Below are 19639 nucleotides of genomic sequence, written 5' to 3' on the forward strand. Positions count from 1 at the left end.
ACACGGATGTCCCCAGGGGGGTCCCGTGGGGCTGGGGGTGCTGAGGCAGCTGAGATTGAGGGGGGACCCCTCGGGGAGCTCGGGGGGACCCTCCAGCACCGGCACCGGGAAGAGCTCTGGGAAGGAGATGGGGGAGGGGGATTTGTGAGCCCGAGTGCCTGGGGAGGGGCTGTGGGGGTGTCGGGGTGGCGGCTGTGGGGTGCTCACCCTGCACTGTCACTGTCACCGGCGCCGACTGCTCCCACGCCCCAAGTGTTCCACCTGCCCCTGCAGTGGTAGCGGCCGCTGTGGTTCCGCTGCAGAGGGGACAGGGACAGCTCGGTCCCATCCTGAAGTGTCTGCAATTTCTTCCCGTCGCGGTAGAAGGACACCGAGGTGACCGAACTGTCCCGACCAGACCCGGCAGCGCAGTGTCACCGTGTCCCCCTCCAGCAGCGCCCGCGCCGGCACCTGCAGCACCAGCCAGGTCTGGGGGACAGGGGGGACCTGTCACACCCGATGTCACCGGGACCCCCCATGGGGTCACACCAGGGGTCCCCAATTCCAGCACGGGGGTCCCCCCGCTCTGGGATGCTCTGGGATGTCCCCAGAGCAGGGGACAGGCTCTGGTCACACCAGGGGGTGACCCATGGAGCTGAGCCCACCCTGAGCCCTCGGGGTCCCCGCGGGTGCCAGGCTGGGGACACCCAAACCCCCCTCACCATCTTGAGACTGTCACGGCGGGGCTGAGCCCGGTCCCGGGTCTCTGACACTGGTAGGTGCCACTCTCGGTGACAGTGAAGCTGTCGGGTCCCTCCTGCCACCAGTGCCGCCCGTCCTTGTACCAGGTGGTGTCACCGGCGGTCCCCGAGCCCTGGCAGGTCAGTGTCACCCGGTCCCACAGCACCGCCGGCGTCCAGGGGGGCTCCACCAGGAGCTGGGGGGTCTGGGCACCTGCGGGTGACAGGGGACACCAGCCTGCCAGGGCCACCACGGGGCTGGGGACAGCGGGGCGGGGACATGGCATCCCCCGAGGACTCACCAGCGAGGCCGAGGGTCTGGGCTGGAAGGGAGAAGGGACAGGGCTGGCTGGGGGTGGCACCGTGGGGACAGCGGGACACGGGGGTGATGTGGGGCTGTCCCCGAGCTGGCACAGGTCACCCCAGCAGCCCCAGGGCCACATCCCCATGGCCATGTCCTTTTGTCCCTTGTCCCTCTGCTCCATCCCTGTCCCCCTGTCCCCACAGCATGCCCAGCCCCAAGGTTCCAAACCCCACATCCCAGTTCCCCACATGCCCTGTCCCCCTGTCCCATTCCTGTCCCCCTGTCCCATTCCTGTCCCCATATCCCTCACCCCACAGGAGCAGCGCCACCTTCCCGGCCATCCCGCTGTCCCCGGCCATGGGCACTGGCTGTCACTCGCTGCTGGGGCCACCTGTCCCCTTGCTGGCGGCTCTTCGGATAAAAGGGAAGGAAGCGAGCTCCGATCTTATCTCACTGTGTTGGTCGCTCACGGTGGGGGCTGGGTGGCCACAAGCTGTGGACAGGCTGTGGGCAGGGTGGGGACAAGGCTGGGTGACACAAGGTGGGACGTGGATTTCCCTGGAGTGGGGGGCTCGGAGGGTTTGGGGAGCCAGGGATGGGGTCCAGGGGAATGGGGGTCCTGAGGAGGGGGAGTCACCAGGGCTGGGGGGACTCAGAGATGGGAGTCCCCGGGGAATCCCCAGGGATTTGGGGTCATGGATGGGGGTCTGAGGGACATGGTGACACTGTGCTGCTGGGGCTCAGGGGAAAATTTGGTCACCAGTTTGCAATTTGACCACGGGGACAAGGAAGTGAGGAGGTTCCTCTATGGGACCGAGCTGTCCTTGTCCCCTCTGCAGCTGAACCACAGCGGCCACCACCGCTGCAGGGGCCGGATGGACTCCGAGCTGTCACCATGGGCACAGTGAATGCTGGTGACAATGACAGTGCAGGGTGAGCACCCCACAGCCGCCACCCCGACACCCCCACAGCCCCTCCCCAGGCACTCGGGATCACAAATCCCCCTCCCCTTTCAACAGAGCTCAAGCCTATATTGGTGCTGGAGGGTCCCCCCGAGGTCCCCGAGGGGTCTCCCCTCAATCTCAGCTGCCTCAGCACCCCCAGCCCCCTGCTGCCCCCTTGTAGTCACACCTCTGCACCCCAGGACCTCTGGGAGTGACCATGAGGCTCGTGGACCCCTAAAACTCCTGACATTAATCCCTTAAGTCCCACTCCCTGCCAGTGAGACCCCTGAGCTCCTGGATCCCTGTTCCCCTGACCCTGCTGGTCCTGTGGACCCCCCCAAACCTGTGTCCCCCCGGGAATGACCATGAGTCTCACGGACCCCCAAAATCCCCAAGATCCAGAGACTCCCCGGGAATGACCATGAGTGTCACAGACCCCCAGGATCACTGAGTCCCCTGTTGATGGCACACATGAACCCCCAGAACCTGATGCCCCCCTGGTCCTGGCGGTGATGCCTTTGGACCCCCCAAACCTGTGCCCCCCCAGGAATGACCATGAGTCTCACGGACCCCCAAAATCCCCAAGATCCAGAGATCCCCTGGGAATGACCACGAGGTTCAGGGACCCCCAGGACCACTGAGTCCCCTGTTGATGTCACACGGGGACCCCCAGAACCTGATGCCCCCCTGGCCCTGGTGGTGATGCCCCAACCCTGGCAATGTCCCCCAGGGACCCCCAAGCCCCAACATCCCCCAGGACTGGCCCTGACCCCCAACCCACCCCCAGCCCGGTGCTGACGTCACGCGTGTGACGTCACCGCACAGCACCGCCGCAAACAGCGCCCCCTTCCTGTTCCCAGGGAAACCGCACCCCCTGTTTCCATGGCAACACCCCCGTTCCTATAGCAACAGCATCCCATTTCCATGGCAACAGTCCCCCGTTCTCATGTGAGCAGCCCCCTGTCCCCACGCCCTCAGCCCCCCAATCCCATGGCAACAACACCTTTCTGTTCCCATGGCAACAGCCCCCTCCCAGTTCCCACACCCACAGCCCCCCCGTTACCATGGCAACAGCCCCCACAAGCCCATGGCAACTGTAACCCCGTTCCCATGCCCCCCCCCCACGCCCCATTCCCATGGTAACAGCCTCTCGATTTCCATGGCAACACCCCCTCCTTCCCATGACAACAGCCCCGTTCCCATGGCAACACCCCCTTTCCCACGCCCACAGCGCATGCGCCGCACTCTCCCCGCCTCTCCATCTCTCCGACTACATTTCCCATCACCCCCCGCGGCCCGGGGCGCTCTAACGGCGCTCGGCAGCTCCGCGGACTCCATTTCCCATCGCACCCCGCGTCACCGACCGAGGGGGTGTGTCCCTACGGCGGCCGGCGCGGGCCCGGTCTCGTGACGCGCGCCGTGCGCGGAGGCCAAGATGGCGGACGAGGAGGGCGAAGCGCGGCCGGGGGCGCGGAACGGGGCCGGGGAGGGACCCCCGGGCGGGCCCCGCGTCGTCCGCATCGTCAAGTCCGAGTCCGGTTACGGCTTTAACGTCCGCGGGCAAGTCAGCGAAGGCGGACAGCTGCGCAGCATCAACGGCGAGCTGTACGCGCCGCTGCAGCACGTCAGCGCCGTGCTGGGCGGAGGGGCCGCCGACCGCGCCGGGGTGCGCAAGGGGGACCGCATCCTGGAGGTGTGAGTACGGGGGGGCCGCCCACCCACAGCCCCCCGGCAGCCGGGCCCGGGAACGCCCCCCACACGCCCGGGGGAGGGGGCAGGGGGGTCCTGAGGGGGCAGGGGGGTCCTGAGGGGGCTCTGGGGGGGATGAGGGGGACACCGAGCCCTTAGGGGGGTGCTGGGGACGCTGAGGGGGCTCTGCGGGTGCTTTGGTGTGAGGGGGATTGAGAACCGCGGAGCTTGGGGGGTTTTGGGGGGTCTTGAGGGGGCTGAGGATGGTGTGGTGAGGAGGGGCTGAGACCCCCGGCCCTTGGTCGGGGCTTGGGAGGGGTCCTGAGGGGGCTGAGTGCCATGTGGTGGCGTTTGGGGGGGTGTTGGGGGTCCTGAGGGTCCCCTGGTGAGGATGTCATGAGTGGGGACATGAGCCCCCAAGCCTTGCTATTAATTTGGGGGGATCCTGAGGGGGCTGAGGGTCCCCTGGTGAAGGTGTCATGAGTGGGGATGTGCCCCCTTGCTATTAATTTGGGGGATCCTGAGGGTCCTTTGGTGAGGATGTCATGAGGTGGGGGTGAGACCCCAAGCCTTGCTATTAATTTGGGGGGTCCTGAAGGGGCTGAGGGTCCCTTGCTGAGGGTGTCAATTCACTTGGTGGGAATTTGGGGCATCCTGAGGGTCCCCTGGTGAAGGTGTCATGGGTGGGGGTGAGACCCCCAACCCTTGGTGGGAATTTGGGGGGATCCTGAGGGTCCCCTGGTGAAGGTGTCATGAGTGGGGACATGAGCCCCCAACCCTTGCTATCAATTTGGGGGGATCCTGAGGGGGCTGAGGCTCCCCTGGTGAGGATGTCATGAGTGGAGGTGAGACCCCAACCCTTGGTGGGAATTTGAGGGGGTCCTGAGGGTCCCCTGGTGTGGGTGTCATGAGGTGGGGGTGAGCCCCCAAGCCTTGCTATTAATTTTGGGGGATCCTGAGGGGGCTGATGGTCCCTTGCTGAGGGTGTCAATTCCTTTGGTGGGAATTTGGGGCATCCTGAGGGTCCCCTCGTGAGGGTGTCATGAGGGGGGACATGAGCCCCCAAGCCTTGCTATTAATTTGGGGGATCCTGAGGGTCCTTTGGTGAGGATGTCATGAGGAGGGACATGAGACCCCAAACCTTGGTGGGAATTTGGGGGGATCCTGAGGGGGCTGAGGGTCCCCTGGTGAAGATGTCATGAGTAGGGGTGAGACCTCAAGCCTTAGTGGGAATTTGGGGGATCTTAAGGGTCCCTTGCTGAGGGTCTGGTGATGTTTGAGGGGGTTTTGGGGGGTACAGAGAGGTCTGAGGGTGAGCGGGAAGTTGAGCCCCCAGCCCTTGGTGGGAATTTGGGGGGGTCTTGAGGGGGCTGAAGATCCCTTGGTGAGATTTGGGGGGATCCTGAGGGGGCTGAAGGTCCCTTGGTGAGATTTAGGGGGGTCTTGAGGGGGCTGAGGGTCCCTTGGTGAGGGTGTCATGAGGAGAGTGTGAGACCCCCCCCAGCCTTTGAGAGGAATTTGGGGGGTCCTGAGCAAATGGGGCTGAGCCCAGACTGAGCCCCCCACCCCTCACTGGGGATTTTGGGGGGTCCTGAGGGGGCTGAGCCTCACTGGGAATTAGAGGAGGGGTCCCAAAGAAGGGGGACTGAGCCTCCCACCCCTCACTGGGAATTTTGGGGGGTCCTGAGGGGGCTGAGCCTCACTGGGAATTAGAGGAGGGGTCCCAAAGAAGGGGGACTGAGCCTCCCACCCCTCACTGGGGATTTTGGGGGGATTTTACAGGAACCTCTAAAGCTGGATTTCAGTTTGAGGTCCCTGCTGGGGAGGCCAGAGGGGCATTTTTAGGGATAAACCCCTTGGATTCCAACCTGGAGACTCATAGGAAGGGCAGGGAGTGTTTTTAGGGATAAACCTCTTGGATTTCAATGTTAGGGGCATTTTTAGGGATAAACCCCTTGGCTTTCAACGTGGAAATATTTCTTCCCATTCCTGGATCTCGTGTTCTACAGCTGCTGCTTTTTGACACCCAAAAATTGTAACTTTGACCCAGAAAACACCTTCCCATGGGAATATTCCTGATATTCCTGCTGTGTGGAAACTCATCTTCCCCCTCAAAACCAAAATTCCTGAAACTCTGTGGCTGTTTTTGGGCTGAAACCCCTCCAGTCCCAGCGAGGGTTTTGGTTTTCAGGGATCCCTCTGGATCCTCCTGCTGCCCTTCGCTCCAGGTCGGTTAAATCCAATTACTGATTAATTCCAGGGAATTCCAAGCTGCAGGGAAGTTTTGCTGCCAGCTCTGGAAGTCCAAGGAGGGGTGTGAGGAGCTGTCAGGACCTGCCTGTGCCCGGTGAATCCTGCAGAAATCCCAGCTGGGATTTGGCTCTGTCCCAGCTGACCCAAATTCCCAATTCTTTGATTTTTTCTGTGCTGGAGAAGCTCTGGGAGTGGGGGGAATTCTGCACCTGGATGAGCCAATTGGAGCAGCGTTCCCAGGCTGAGGTGGAAGGGATTTGTGGGTATAGGGAGGAAATTTTCCCTCCTTTTTGAGTGTTTTGGGGAACATTTAAAGCTGAGTTTGGCATGAGAGAGAGGTTTGGAGCTGGAATTTTGGGATTCAGTGGCCGCTGCCAGGTGATGACTGGGACTTGGTGTGTGAAATAATTAAGCCCTGGGGTTAATGATGGTTAATGAAGAAGGTTTGCTTGTGGTTTTTCAATCCCTGATATCCCTATGGGAGCTGGAAAAGTTGGGAATTTCCTCTTGGTTTATCCATTTATTTCCTGGGAGAAGTGGCTTTGATCTGTCCCTGTGTCCTGTAGGGCTGCCAGGCTGGCTCTTGCTGTTCCTCTGTATCCAATATTTCAATATTCCAGTGTTCCTATATCCAATATTTCAATATTCCAGCATTCCTGTGTCCCAGTATTTCAATATTCCAGTGTTCCTGTATCCAATATTTCAATATTCTACTGTTCCTGTATCCCAATATTTCAATAATCCACTGTTCCTATATCCCAATATTTCAGTTTCCCAATAGCCCTGTTTTCCAATATTTCAATATTCTGTTATTCCTGTATTCCAATATTTCAATAATCCACTGTTCCTGTTTTCCAGTATTTCAATAATCCAATGTTCCTGTATCCCAATATTTCAATATTCCAGCATTCCTGTATCCCAATATTTCAATAATCCAACATTCCTCTATTCCAATATTTCAATAAACCACTATTCCTGTATCCAATATTTCAATATTCCAGTGTTCCTGTATCCCAATATTTCAATATTCCAGCGTTCCTGTATCCAATATTTCAGTATTCCAGTGTTCCTGTATCCCAATATTTCAATGTTCCACTGTTCCTGTATCCCAATATTTCAATATTCCAGCATTCCTGTATCCAATATTTCAGTATTCCAGTGTTCCTGTATCCCAATATTTCAATGTTCCACTGTTCCTGTATCCCAATATTTCAATATTCCAGCATTCCTGTATCCCAATATTTCAATAATCCAATGTTCCTCTATCCCAATATTTCAATAAACCACTGTTCCTGTATGCCAATATTTCAATTTCCCAATAACCCTGTTTTCCAATATTCCAACATTCCAATTTTCTTATAGCCTTGTATCCCAAAAATTCAATATTCCAATATTCCTGTATTTCAGTATTTTGGTACTGCTGCATTCCAATATTTTCCAGCAGCCTTGTATCCCAATATTTCAATATTCCAGTGTTCCAATTTTTCAGTAGCCTTGTTTTCCAATATTTCAGTATTCCAATATTCCAATTTTCCAATAGCCTTGTATCTCAATATTTCAATATTCCAATATTCCTATGTTTCAATATCCCAATATTTCAATATTCCAATATCCCAGTGTTCCAACACTGCTATATTCCTATATTCCAATATTCCCATCATTCAATGTGCTCCAACATCCCCATTTTTCCATATTCCAAAAATTACCAAATTCCCACATTCCAGCATTCCCAAAATTCCAAAGTCCCATCAATGCTCCATCTAAAAATCCCCCAGAGATCCCTGATTTTCCTTGGATCTGTTCAAATCCCAACTCCTGGAGTTCCACACGGGCCACAGGAGGAAATAATAACCCAGGATTCCCAAAATAGCTGAGATTTCCCTTCCTTTCCCAGGAAAGGGGGGCCCCATCCTGGTTCCTCCACTGGGAACTCCCCAAAATCCAGGCCCTGGAGCTCTGGGAGGAGCTGGAGATGCAGGATTCCTATGTTCCTATTCTTGAAAATCCTGGAGATCCAGGATTCCTATTTCCTTATTCTTGAACATTCTGGAGATCTAGGATTCCTTTTTCCTTATCCTGTAAAATCCAGGAGACCCAGGATTCATATTTTCCTGTTCTACAGAATCCAGGAGATCCAGGATTTCTGCTTTCCTATTCTGGAAAATCCAGGAGATCCAGGATTCCCATTTCCCTATTCTTGAAAATTCAGGAGATCCAGGATTCCTATTTCCCTGTTCTTGAAAATTTTGGAGATTCAGGATTCCTATTTCCCTATCCTGCAAAATCCAGGAGATCCAGGATTCCTGTTTCCCTATTCTTGAAAATCCTGGAGATCCAGGATTCCTATTTCCCTGTTCTGCAAAATCCTGGAGATCCAGGATTCCTGCTTTCCTATTCTGGAAAATCCTGGAGGTACAGGTTGCCATTTCCCTATTCTGGAAAATCCAGGAGATCCAGGATTCTTATTTCCCTATTCTGGAAAATTCTGGAGATCCAGGATTCCTATTTTCCTATTCTGGAAAATCCCAGAGATCCAGGATTCCTGCTTTCCTATTCTGGAAAATCCTGAATCCAGAATCCAGGATTCCTATTTTCCTATTCTGGAAAATCCTGAATCCAGAATTCCTATTTCCCTATTCTGGAAAATCCTGAAGATGCAGGATTCCTATTTCCCTATTCTTGAAAATCCGGGAGATCCAGGATTCCTGCTTTCCTATCCTGGAAAATCCTGGAGACCCAGGATTCCATTTCCTTATTCTTGAAAATCCTGGAGATCCAGGATTCCTGCTTTCCTATTCTTGAAAATCCTGGAGATCCAGGATTCCTGCTTTCCTATCCTGCAAAATCCAGGAGGTCCAGGATTCTTATTTCCCTATTCTGGAAAATCCTGGAGATGCAGGATTCCTTTTTCCCTGTTCTTGAAAATCCTGGAGATTCAGGATTCCTTTTTCCTATTCTGGGAAATCCAGGAGACCCAGGATTCCTATTTTCCTGTTCTACAGAATCCTGGAGATCACCCATCCAAACGTATTTTCCATGAAAAAAAAACCAAAAACACTTTTCCCAAGGGAGGAGCTGCCTGACTGGATTTGGGTTTGTTGGAGGAAGTTGCTCCTGGGAATGTCTCTCCTGGAGGGATCCCTTGGATCTGGGGTCATCTCCTGGATCTCCACATCCTTTCTGCTCTCCTTGAAGGATCTGAGCAACACCTGGATCCATCTCCCAGCTCCAGACAGAGCCAGAAGGAGCAGAACATCCCAATGTTCCTTTTTCTTGGGAAGAGGTTCCTGGATCCTGCTGTGCTTCCCTCCTGGATTGACATCCCTGGATCCCAGCCCTGGTTGCCATGGTGATTTTATCCCAAAGTTCTGATTTGGAGACACCAGCAGGGAAGCATCCAAGCTTGGAAAGACCCTCTGGGGAGCTGGAATTTCTGGGAATGGAATTTTTGGGAATTCTGGGTCCTGTCTGTGCCCCTTTCCCAAAATTTGCTCTTGGTTCAGGGAAAAAAAATCCAAGAGTTGCTCCATTTCTCTTTTCCCTGGAATGAAAACGGGTTTGGATAGCCTTGGGTAGTGTTGGAGCTGGAGGAAACTTTTCCAGCTCCTGGAAAAGTTGGAATTTTCAAACCTGAATCTCTCAGCTGGATTTGTAAGATCCCTCCTGTGAGGTTCTTGGGAATGTCAGGAATGTTCTGGAAGTGGTTTGGGAATACTTTCTGTATTTCTGTGGGATTTTCCCTTTTTTCTGGGAATTTTGGGATGAGTTTTCCATGGCAGATTGGATCCAGATTTTCTGGGCAAATCCACATCCTTCTATGAGGTTCTTGGGAATGTCAGGAATGTTCTGGAAATGGCTTGGGAATATTTTCTGTATTTCTGTGGGATATTCCAGTGTTTCTGGGAAATTTGGGATGAGTTTTCCTGAGCTGGTATGATCCAGATTTTCTGGGCAAAGCCAGATCCAGGCCTTGGAGCTCTTGGGAATGTCAGGAATGTTCTGGAAGTGCTTTGGGAATGTCTTCCATGGGAAGCACTTCCATGGGAATTTGGGATTTGTTCCCTTTAGGAACAGGTTGAACATGGAGGGAATTCAATGGGAATTTGGGATTTGTTCCCTTCAGGAATGGGGTGAACGTTGAAGGAGCCACCCCATAATCCAATGGTGGATGTGACCCATGGGAATTAAATGGGATTTTTGAATATTTTCCCTTCAGGAATGGTGTGAACGTTGAAGGAGCCACCCACAACCCAATGGTGGATGTGACCCATGGAAATTCAGTGGGAATTTGGGGATTTTTGGATATTTTCCCTTTAGGAATGGGGTGCATGTGGAAGGAACTCAATGGAAATTTGGGATTTGTTCCCTTCAGGAATGGGGTGAACATTGAAGGAGCCACCCATAACCCAATGGTGGATCTGACCCACGGGAACTCAATGGGATTTTGGGATTTGTTCCCTTTAGAAACAGGGTGAACATGGAAGGAATTCAGTGGGATTTTGGGATTTGTTCCCTTTAGGAATGGCGTGAACATGGAAGGAGCCAACCACAAGCAGGTGGTGGATCTGACCTATGGGAATTCAATGGGATTTTTGAATATTTTCCCTTCAGGAATGGTGTGAACATTGAAGGAGCCACCCACAACCCAGTGGTGGATGTGACCCATGGGAATACAGTGGGAATTTGGGATTTTTGGATATTTTCCATTTAGGAACAGGGTGAACATGGAGGGAATTCAATGGGAATTTGGGATTTGTTCCCTTCAGGAATGATGTGAACATTTTAGGAGCCACCCACAACCCAATGGTGGATGTGACTCATGGGAACTCAGTGGGAATTTGGGATTTTTGAATATTTTCCCTTTAGGAATGGGGTGAACATGGAAGGAACTCAATGGAAATTTGGATATTTTCCATTCAGGAACGGGGTGAACGTTGAAGGAACCCACATAACCCAATGGTAGATGTGACCCGTGGGAATTTGGGATTTTGGGATTTGTTCCCTTTAGGAATGGTGTGAACATGGAAGGAGCCACCCACAACTCAATGGTGGATGTGACCCATGGGAATTTGGGATTTGTTCCCTTTAGGAACAGGTTGAACATGAAGGGAATTCAATGGGATTTTTGAATATTTTCCATTCAGGAACGGTGTGAATGTTGAAGGAGCCCCCCATAACCCAATGGTAGATGTGACCCATGGAAATTAAATGGAAATTTGAATATTTTCCATTCAGGAATGGTGTGAACGTTGAAGGAGCCACCCACAATGAGGTGGTGGATCTGACCCATGGGAATTCAATGGGAATTTGGGATTTTTTTCCTTTCAGGAAGGGTGTGAATGTTGAAGGAGCCACCCACAAACAAGTGGTGGATGTGACCCATGGGAATTTGGGATTTGTTCCCTCTAGGAACAGGTTGAACATGGAGGGAATTCAGTGGGATTTTGGGATTTGTTCTATTTAGGAACGGTGTGAACGTTGAAGGAGCCACCCACAAACAAGTGGTGGATGTGACCCATGAGAATTCAATGAAAAATTTGGATTTTTGAATATTTTCCCTTTAGGAACAGGTTGAACATGAAGAGAATTCAGTGGGAATTTGGGATTTGTTCCCTTTAGGACTGGGGTGAACATGAAGGGAATTCAGTGGGAATTTGGAATATTTTCCATTTAGGAATGGTGTGAACACTGAAGGAGCCACCCATAACCCAATGGTGGATGTGACCCATGGGAATTCAGTGGGAATTTTGGATTTTTGGATATTTTCCCTTTAGGAATGGGGTGAATATGGAAGGAACTCAATGGAAATTTGGATATTTTCCATTTAGGAACAGGGTGAACGTTGAAGGAGCCCCCCCATAACCCAATGGTGGATGTGACCCATGGGAACTCAATGGGATTTTTGAATATTTTCCCTTCAGGAATGGTGTGAACTTTGAAGGAGCCACCCACAAACAAGTGGTTGATGTGACCCATGGGAATTCAATGGAAATTTGGGATTTTTGGATATTTTCCATTTAGGAATGGGGTGAATGTGGAAGGAATTCAATGGGAATTTTGGATTTTTTCCCTTCAGGAATGGTGTGAATGTGGAAGGAGCCACCCACAAGCAAGTGGTGGATGTGACCCATGGAAATTTGGGATTTGTTCCCTTTAGGAACAGGGTGAACATGAAGGGAATTCAATGGAAATTTGGGATTTTTGGATATTTTCCATTTAGGAATGGTGAGAACGTTGAAGGAGCCGCCCACAAACAAGTGGTGGATGTGACCCATGGGAATTCAATGGAAATTTGGGATTTTTGGGTATTTTTCCCTTTAGGAATGGTGTGAACATTGAAGGAACCCCCCCATAACCCAATGGTAGATGTGACCCACGGGAATTAAATGGGATTTTTGGATATTTTCCTTTCAGAAACGGGGTGAAAATGGAAGGAACCACCCACAACTCAATGGTGGATGTGACCCATGGGAATTTGGGATTTGTTCCCTTTAGGAACAGGTTGAACATGGAAGGAATTCAATGGGATTTTGGGATTTGTTCCCTTTAGGAACAGGGTGAACATGGAGGGAATTCAGTGGGATTTTGGGATTTGTTCCCTTCAGGAATGGGGTGAACGTTGAAGGAGCCACCCATAAACAAGTGGTGGATGTGACCCATGGGAATTTGGGATTTGTTCCCTTTAGGAATGGGGTGAACATGGAGGGAATTTAATGGGAATTTGGGATTTGTTCCCTTTAGGAACGGGATGAACATGAAGGGAATTCAATGGAAATTTGGGATTTTTGGATATTTTCCATTTAGGAATGGTGTGAACGTGGAAGGAGCCATCCACACACAAGTGGTGGATGTGACCCATGGGAATTAAATGGGATTTTTGAATATTTTCTGTTCAGGAATGGGGTGAATGTGGAAGGAGCCACCCACAAACAAGTAGTGAATCTGACCCATGGAAATTAAATGGGATTTTTGGATATTTTCCATTCAGGAATGGTGTGAACGTTGAAGGAGCCACCCCATAATCCAATGGTAGATGTGACCCATGGGAATTCAATGAAAATTTTGATTTTTTTCCCTTCAGGAACGGTGTGAACGTTGAAGGAGCCACCCACAAGCAGGTGGTGGACCTGATCCGTGCCGGGGAGAAGGAGCTGGTGCTCACGGTGCTGTCGGTGCCGCCGCACGAGGCCGAGAGCCTGGAGCCCCCCGAGGAGCCCCTGGGGCCCCCGTTCTACGACTACAGCGAGAAGCAGGCGGTGCCCATCTCCATCCCCACCTACAAACACGTGGAGCAGAGCGGGGAGAAGTTCGTGGTGAGTTCTGATCCCCGTGGGTTTGGGGGTTTTTGGGGTTTTTTGGGTTTTTTTGGGTTTTTTTGGGGTTTTTTGGGGTTTTTTTGGGGGCTTTATGGGGTCATTTTGGGGGTTTCTACATGGGGGTGTGGGGGTTGGTTGGTGGTAGAGGGTGGGGGATGTGGTGAAATGGGTGGGTTTGCTTAAAATTAGGGGGTTTTTCTAAATATCAAGGTTTTTCCCTAAAAGATTGGGGTTTTTCGCAAAAAATCAGAGTTTTAAAAACGAAAAAATCAGGGTTTTTCCCAAAAAAATCAAGGTTTTTTCCAAAAAAATTCAGGGTTTGCCCCCCAAAAAATCAGGGTTTTTTTTCCAAAAATTGGGAGTTTTCCCAAAAAATCAGGGTCTTTCTAAAAAATCAGGGTTTAAAAAGAAAAATCAGGGTTTTTCCCACAAAATCAGGATGTTCCCCAAAATAGTAGGGTTTTTAAAAAAAAATTAGGGTTTTTCCAAAAAAATATAGGGTTTTTCCCAAAAAATCAGGGTTTTTCCCAAAAAAATCAGCTTTTTTCCCCAAAAATCAGGGTTTTTCCTAAAAAATCTGTGTTTCCCAAAATAGCAAGATTTTATCTTAAAAATTAGGGTATTTCCCCCCACAAAATCAGGGTTTTTCCCAAAAAGTCAGAGGTTTTTTTAAAAAAAAAGGCAGGGTTTTACCCAAAATGGCAGGGTTTTACCCCAAAATAGTGGGTTTTGCCTCTCAGTGTCCTGTGGGAAGTATCCATGATCCTGAATCCCAGGATTTGGGGCTTTGGGTGGAAAATGAGGAATTCGGGACCTCTCAGTGTCCTGTGGGAAGAATCCATGCTCCTGAATCCTGAGTTTTGGGGTTTTGTGTGTAACACAGGGATTTTGGGACCTCTCAGTGTTCTGTGGGAATTATCCATGACCTTGAATCCCAGAAGTTTTAGGGTTTTGGATGGAAAATGGGAAATTTGGGATCTCTCAGTGTCTCATGGGAATTATCCATGACCCTCAATCCCAGGATTTGGGTGTGACAGAGGGGCTTTGGGATCTCTCAGTGTCTCATGGGAATTATCCATGCCCCTCAATCCCAGGATTTGGGTGTAACACAGGGAATCTGGGATGTCTCAGTGTCTTGTGGGAAATATCCATGACCCTGAATCCCAGGATTTGGGTGTAACACAGGGAATCTGGGGTCTCTCAGTGTCTCATGGGAAGTGTCCATGCCCCTAAATCCCAGGATTTGGGGCTTTGGGTGTAACACAGGGAGTTTGGGATGTCTCAGTGTCCTGTGGGAAGAATCCATGGCCCTGAATCCTGAGTTTTGGGGCTTTGAATTGAAAATGGGAACTTTGGGACCTCTCAGTATCTTGCAGAAAATATCCATGATCCTTAATCTTGAGTTTTGGATGGAAAATGGGGACTTTGGGACCTCTCAGTGTCTCATGGGAAGTATCCACAACCCTGAATCCCAGGATTTGGGGCTTTGGGTGTAACACAAGGTATTTGGGACCTCTCAGTGTTCCATGGGAATTATCCATGGCCCTAAATCCTGAGTTTTTGGGGTTTTGGATGGAAAATGGGGAATTTGGGATCTCTCAGTGTCTTATGGGAAGTGTCCATGCCCCTCAATCCCAGGATTTGAGTGTAACACAGGGAATTTGGGGTCTCTCAGTGTCCTATGGGAATTATCCATGCCCCTCAATCCCAGGAGTTTCAGGGTTTTGGATGGAAAATGGGAAATTTGGGATCTCTCAGTGTCTCATGGGAATTATCCATGCCCCTCAATCCCAGGATTTGAGTGTAACACATGGAATCTGGGATGTCTCAGTGTCCTGTGGGAATTATCCATGACCCTAAATCCCAGGATTTGGGTGTAACACAGGGAATTTGGGATCTCTCAGTGTTCCATGGGAATTATCCATGGCCCTGAATCCTGAGTTTTTGGGGTTTTGGATGGAAAATGGGGAATTGGGGATCTCTCAGTGTCCTGTGGGAAGAATCCATGACACTGAATCCTGAGTTTTGGGGTTTGGGTGTGACTGGGGGAGTTTGGGATGTCTCAGTGTTCCATGGGAGGTATCTATGATCCTGAATCCCAGAATTTGGGGCTTTGGGTGTAGCAGGGGGGCTGTGGGATCTCTCAGTGTCTCATGGGAATTATCCATGCTCCTGAATCCCAGAATTTGGGGCTTTGGGTTTAACAGGGGGGCTGTGGGATGTCTCAGTGTCTCATGGGAATTATCCATGCCCCTCAATCCCAGGATTTGGGTGTAACACAGGGAATTTGGGATCTCTCAGTGTCTCATGGGAATTATCCATGATCCTGAATCCCAGGATTTGAGTGTAGCACAGGGAATTTGGGGTCTCTCACTGTCCTGTGAGAATTATCCATGACCCTAAATCCCAGGATTTGGGTGTAACACAGGGAATTTGGGATCTCTCAGTGTCCTGTGGGAATTATCCATGCCCCTCAATCCCAGGAGTTTCAGGGTTTTGGATGGAAAATGGGAAATTTGGGATCTCTCAGTGTCTCATGGGAAGTATCCATGCCCCTCAATCCCAGGATTTGAGTGTAACACAGGGAATTTGGGGTCTCTCAGTGTCCTGTGGGAATTATCCATGATCCTGAATCCTGAGTTTTTGGGGTTTTGGATGGAAAATGAAGAATTTGGGATGTCTCAGTGTCCTGTGGGAAGTATCCACGACCTTGAATCCTGAGTTTTGGGGCTTTGTGTGAAACACAGGGACTTTGGGATGTCTCAGTGTTCCATGGGAATTATCCATGACCTTGAATCCCAGGAGTTTTAGGGTTTTGGATGGAAAATGGGGAATTTGGGATGTCTCAGTGTCTCATGGCAATTATCCATGCTCCTCAATCCCAGAATTTGAGTGTAACACAGGGAATCTGGGGTCTCTCAGTGTCCTGTGGGAATTATCCATGCCCCTCAATCCCAGAATTTGGGTGTAACACGGGGAATTTGGGGTCTCTCAGTATCTCATGGCAATTATCCATGCCCCTCAATCCCAGGAGTTTTAGGGTTTTGGATGGAAAATGGAGACTTTGGGATCTCTCAGTGTCCTGTGGGAATTATCCATGCCCCTCAATCCCAGGATTTGGGTGTAACACAGGGAATTTGGGGTCTCTCAGTGTCTCATGGGAATTATCCATGCCCCTCAATCCCAGAATTTGGGTGTAACACAGGGAATTTGGGATCTCTCAGTGTCTCATGGGAAGTATCCATGCCCCTCAATCCCAGAATTTGGGTGTAACACAGGGAATTTGGGATGTCTCAGTGTCTTGTGGGAAATATCCATGCCCCTCAATCCCAGGATTTGGGTGTAACACAGGGAATTTGGGATCTCTCAGTGTCCTGTGGGAATTATCCATGCCCCTCAGTCCCAGAATCTGGGTGTAACACAAGGAATTTGGGGTCTCTCAGTGTCTCATGGGAATTATCCATGCCCCTCAATCCCAGAATTTGGGATCCCTGAGGCTCTGAACAGCACCATCACCACCGACCCCCCCATCTCCAATCTCTCCTCATTCCCCTCCTCTCCCCCCACCCCTCCATGCCCAGGAGCGAGCCCTGGTCACCATTTTTGTTTTTTTCCCCTTCCCAGGTGTACAACGTGTACATGGCCGGGCGCCAGCTGTGCTCCAAGCGCTACCGCGAGTTCGCCATCCTGCACCAGAACCTGAAGCGCGAGTTCGCCAACTTCACCTTCCCGCGCCTGCCCGGCAAGTGGCCGTTCTCGCTGTCCGAGCAGCAGCTGGACGCCCGCAGGAGGGGCCTGGAGGAGTACCTGGAGAAGGGTACTGCCCCACTGCATTGCTGAGCCTGCAGGGCAGCCTGTGGCAATGCAAAATCCATCCCAATTCCAGTCATGAAATTCATCCTAATCCTGAAATCCACCCCAATCCCAATCCTGAAATCCATTCTCATCCCAATCCTGAAATCCTTCTGAAATCCCGGCCCTGAAATCCTTCCTCATCCTGAAATTCATCCGAAATCCCAATCCCAATCCTGAAATCCATTCTCATCCCAATCCTGAAATACATCCGAAATCCCAGTCCTGAAATTCATCCTCATCCCAAAATCCATCCTCATCCTAATCCTGAAGTCCATCCTCATCCTAATTCCAATCCTGAAATCCTTCTCAAATTCATCCTCATCCTGATCCCAATCCTGAAATCCTTCTGAAATCCATCCTCATCCTGATCCTAATCCTGAAATCCATCCTCATGCTGATTCCAATCCTGAAATCCTTCTGAAATCCCAATCCTGAAATCCATCCGAAATCCCAGTCCTGAAATTCATCCTCATCCCAAAATCCATCCTCATCCTAATCCTGAAATCCATCCTCATCCTGATCCCAATCCTGAAATCCATCCTCATCCCAATCCCAAATTCCCTCCTCATCCCAAAATCCAACCTGATCCTGATCCTGAAATTCATCCCAATCCTGAAATCCATCCTCATCCTGATTCCAATCCTGAAATCTTTCTGAAATCCCAGTCCTGAAATTCCTCCTCATCCTGAAATCAAGCCTCCTGCCAATCCCAAAATCCATCTGAATCCCAATCCTGAAATCCATCCCAATCCTGAAATCCATCTGAAATCCCAATCCTGAAATCCTTCTGAAATCCCAATCCTGAAATCCTTCTGAAATCCCAATCCCAAAATCCATCCCAATCCCAATCCTGAAATCCATCTGAAATCCCAATCCTGAAGTCCTTCTGAAATCCCAGTGCTGAAATTCTTCCTCATCCTGAAATCCATACTCATCCCAATCCCAAAGTCCCACCTCATCCCAAAATCCTTCTGAAATCCCAATCCTGAAATTCCTTCTCATCCTGAAATCCATCCTCGTCCTAATCCCAAATTCCCACCTCTTCCCAATCCCTCATCTTGATATCCCTCATCCCATGTGACACTCTGTGTGACATTCCCTGTGACATCTCTGTGACAATCCTGTGTGACACTCTGTGTGACACTCTGTGTGACATCCCCTGTGTCACCCCTGTGACAATCCCTATGACACTCCCTGTGATATTCCCTGTGACATCCCTGTGCCACCCCTGTGTCCCCGTGTCCCTGTGTCACTCTGTGTGACATCCCCGTGTCCCCGTGTCCCTGTGTCCCTGTGTCACTCTATGTGACACTGTGTGACACTCCATGTAACCCCATGTCCCGGTGTCACTGTGTGTGACATCCCTGTGTCCCTGTGTCACTCTGTGTGACATATCCCTGTGTCCCTGTGTCACTCTGTGTGACATCCCGGTGTCCCTGTGACACTCTGTGTGACGCCCCTGTGCCACCCCTGTGACATTCCCTGTGTCACTCTGTGTGACACTGTGTGTCACTGTGTGTGACATCCCCATGTCCCTGTGTCACTCTGTGTGACATCCCCGTGTCCCTGTGTCACTCTGTGTGACATTGTGTGTCACTGTGTGTGACATCCCCGTGTCCCTGTGTCACTCTGTGTGACATCCCCGTGTCCCTGTGTCCCTGTGTCACTGTGTGTGACACCCCCGTGTCCCTGTGTCACTCTGTGTGACATCCCCGTGTCCCCGTGTCCCTGTGTCACTCTGTGTGACATCCCCATGTCCCTGTGTCACTCTGTGTGACATCCCCGTGTTCCTGTGTCACTCTGTGTGACATCCCCGTGTCCCTGTGTCACTCTGTGTGACAATCCCTGTGTCCCTGTGTCACTGTGTGTGACATCCCCGTGTCCCCATGTCCCTGTGTCACTCTGTGTGACATCCCCATGTCCCTGTGTCACTCTGTGTGACATCCCCGTGTCCCTGTGTCCCTGTGTCACTCTGTGTGACATCCCTGTGACCCTGTGTCACTGTGTGTGACATCCCTGTGTCCCTGTGTCACTCTGTGTGACATCCCTGTGTCACTGTGTGTGACATCCCTGTGTCCCTGTGTCACTGTGTGTGACATCCCCGTGTCCCTGTGTCACTCTGTGTGACACTGTGTGTCACTCAGTGTGACATCCCTGTGTCCCTGTGTCACTCTGTGTGACATCCCGGTGTCCCTGTGTCCCTGTGTCACTCTGTGTGACATCCCTGTGTCACTCAGTGTGACATCCCGGTGTCCCTGTGTCCCTGTGTCACTCTGTGTGACATCCCGGTGTCCCTGTGTCCCTGTGTCACTCTGTGTGACACTGTGTGTCACTCAGTGTGACATCCCGGTGTCCCTGTGTCACTCAGTGTGACATCCCGGTGTCCCTGTGTCACTCTGTGTGACACTGTGTGTCACTCTGTGTGACATCCCCATGTCCCTGTGTCACTGTGTGTGACATCCCTGTGTCACTCTGTGTGACATCCCGGTGTCCCTGTGTCACTGTGTGTGACACTGTGTGTCACTCTGTGTGACATCCCCGTGTCCCTGTGACACTGTG

General features: G+C 51.2%; 2 protein-coding genes across 3 annotated transcripts in view; one reads left to right on the forward strand and one right to left on the reverse strand.

Moving 5' to 3' along the window:
- Window positions 1-203: 203 nt before the first annotated feature.
- On the reverse strand, window positions 204-1454 carry LOC117008605 (low affinity immunoglobulin gamma Fc region receptor II-like). The gene is made up of 4 exons (XM_033082580.1): window positions 1334-1454; window positions 1022-1042; window positions 702-933; window positions 204-384 (listed from the first exon to the last, which is right to left on the reverse strand). The coding sequence occupies exons 1-4, from the start codon at window positions 1380-1382 to the stop codon at window positions 204-206; spliced, it is 483 nt and encodes a 160-aa protein (XP_032938471.1). The 5' UTR covers window positions 1383-1454.
- Window positions 1455-3397: 1943 nt separating this feature from the next.
- SNX27 (sorting nexin 27) overlaps window positions 3398-19639 on the forward strand; it is a 35203-nt gene continuing 18961 nt past the window's right edge. For both annotated transcript variants that reach the window (XM_033082713.1, XM_033082712.1), the window contains exons 1-3: window positions 3398-3662; window positions 12991-13222; window positions 16850-17042. In XM_033082713.1, the coding sequence (XP_032938604.1) occupies window positions 3403-3662; window positions 12991-13222; window positions 16850-17042 (685 nt within the window). In that variant the 5' untranslated portion in view covers window positions 3398-3402. The remainder of the gene's footprint in view (window positions 3663-12990; window positions 13223-16849; window positions 17043-19639) is intronic.

Source organism: Catharus ustulatus, chromosome 30 (genome assembly GCF_009819885.2).
Source record: "Catharus ustulatus isolate bCatUst1 chromosome 30, bCatUst1.pri.v2, whole genome shotgun sequence".
Lineage (NCBI taxonomy): Eukaryota > Metazoa > Chordata > Aves > Passeriformes > Turdidae > Catharus > Catharus ustulatus.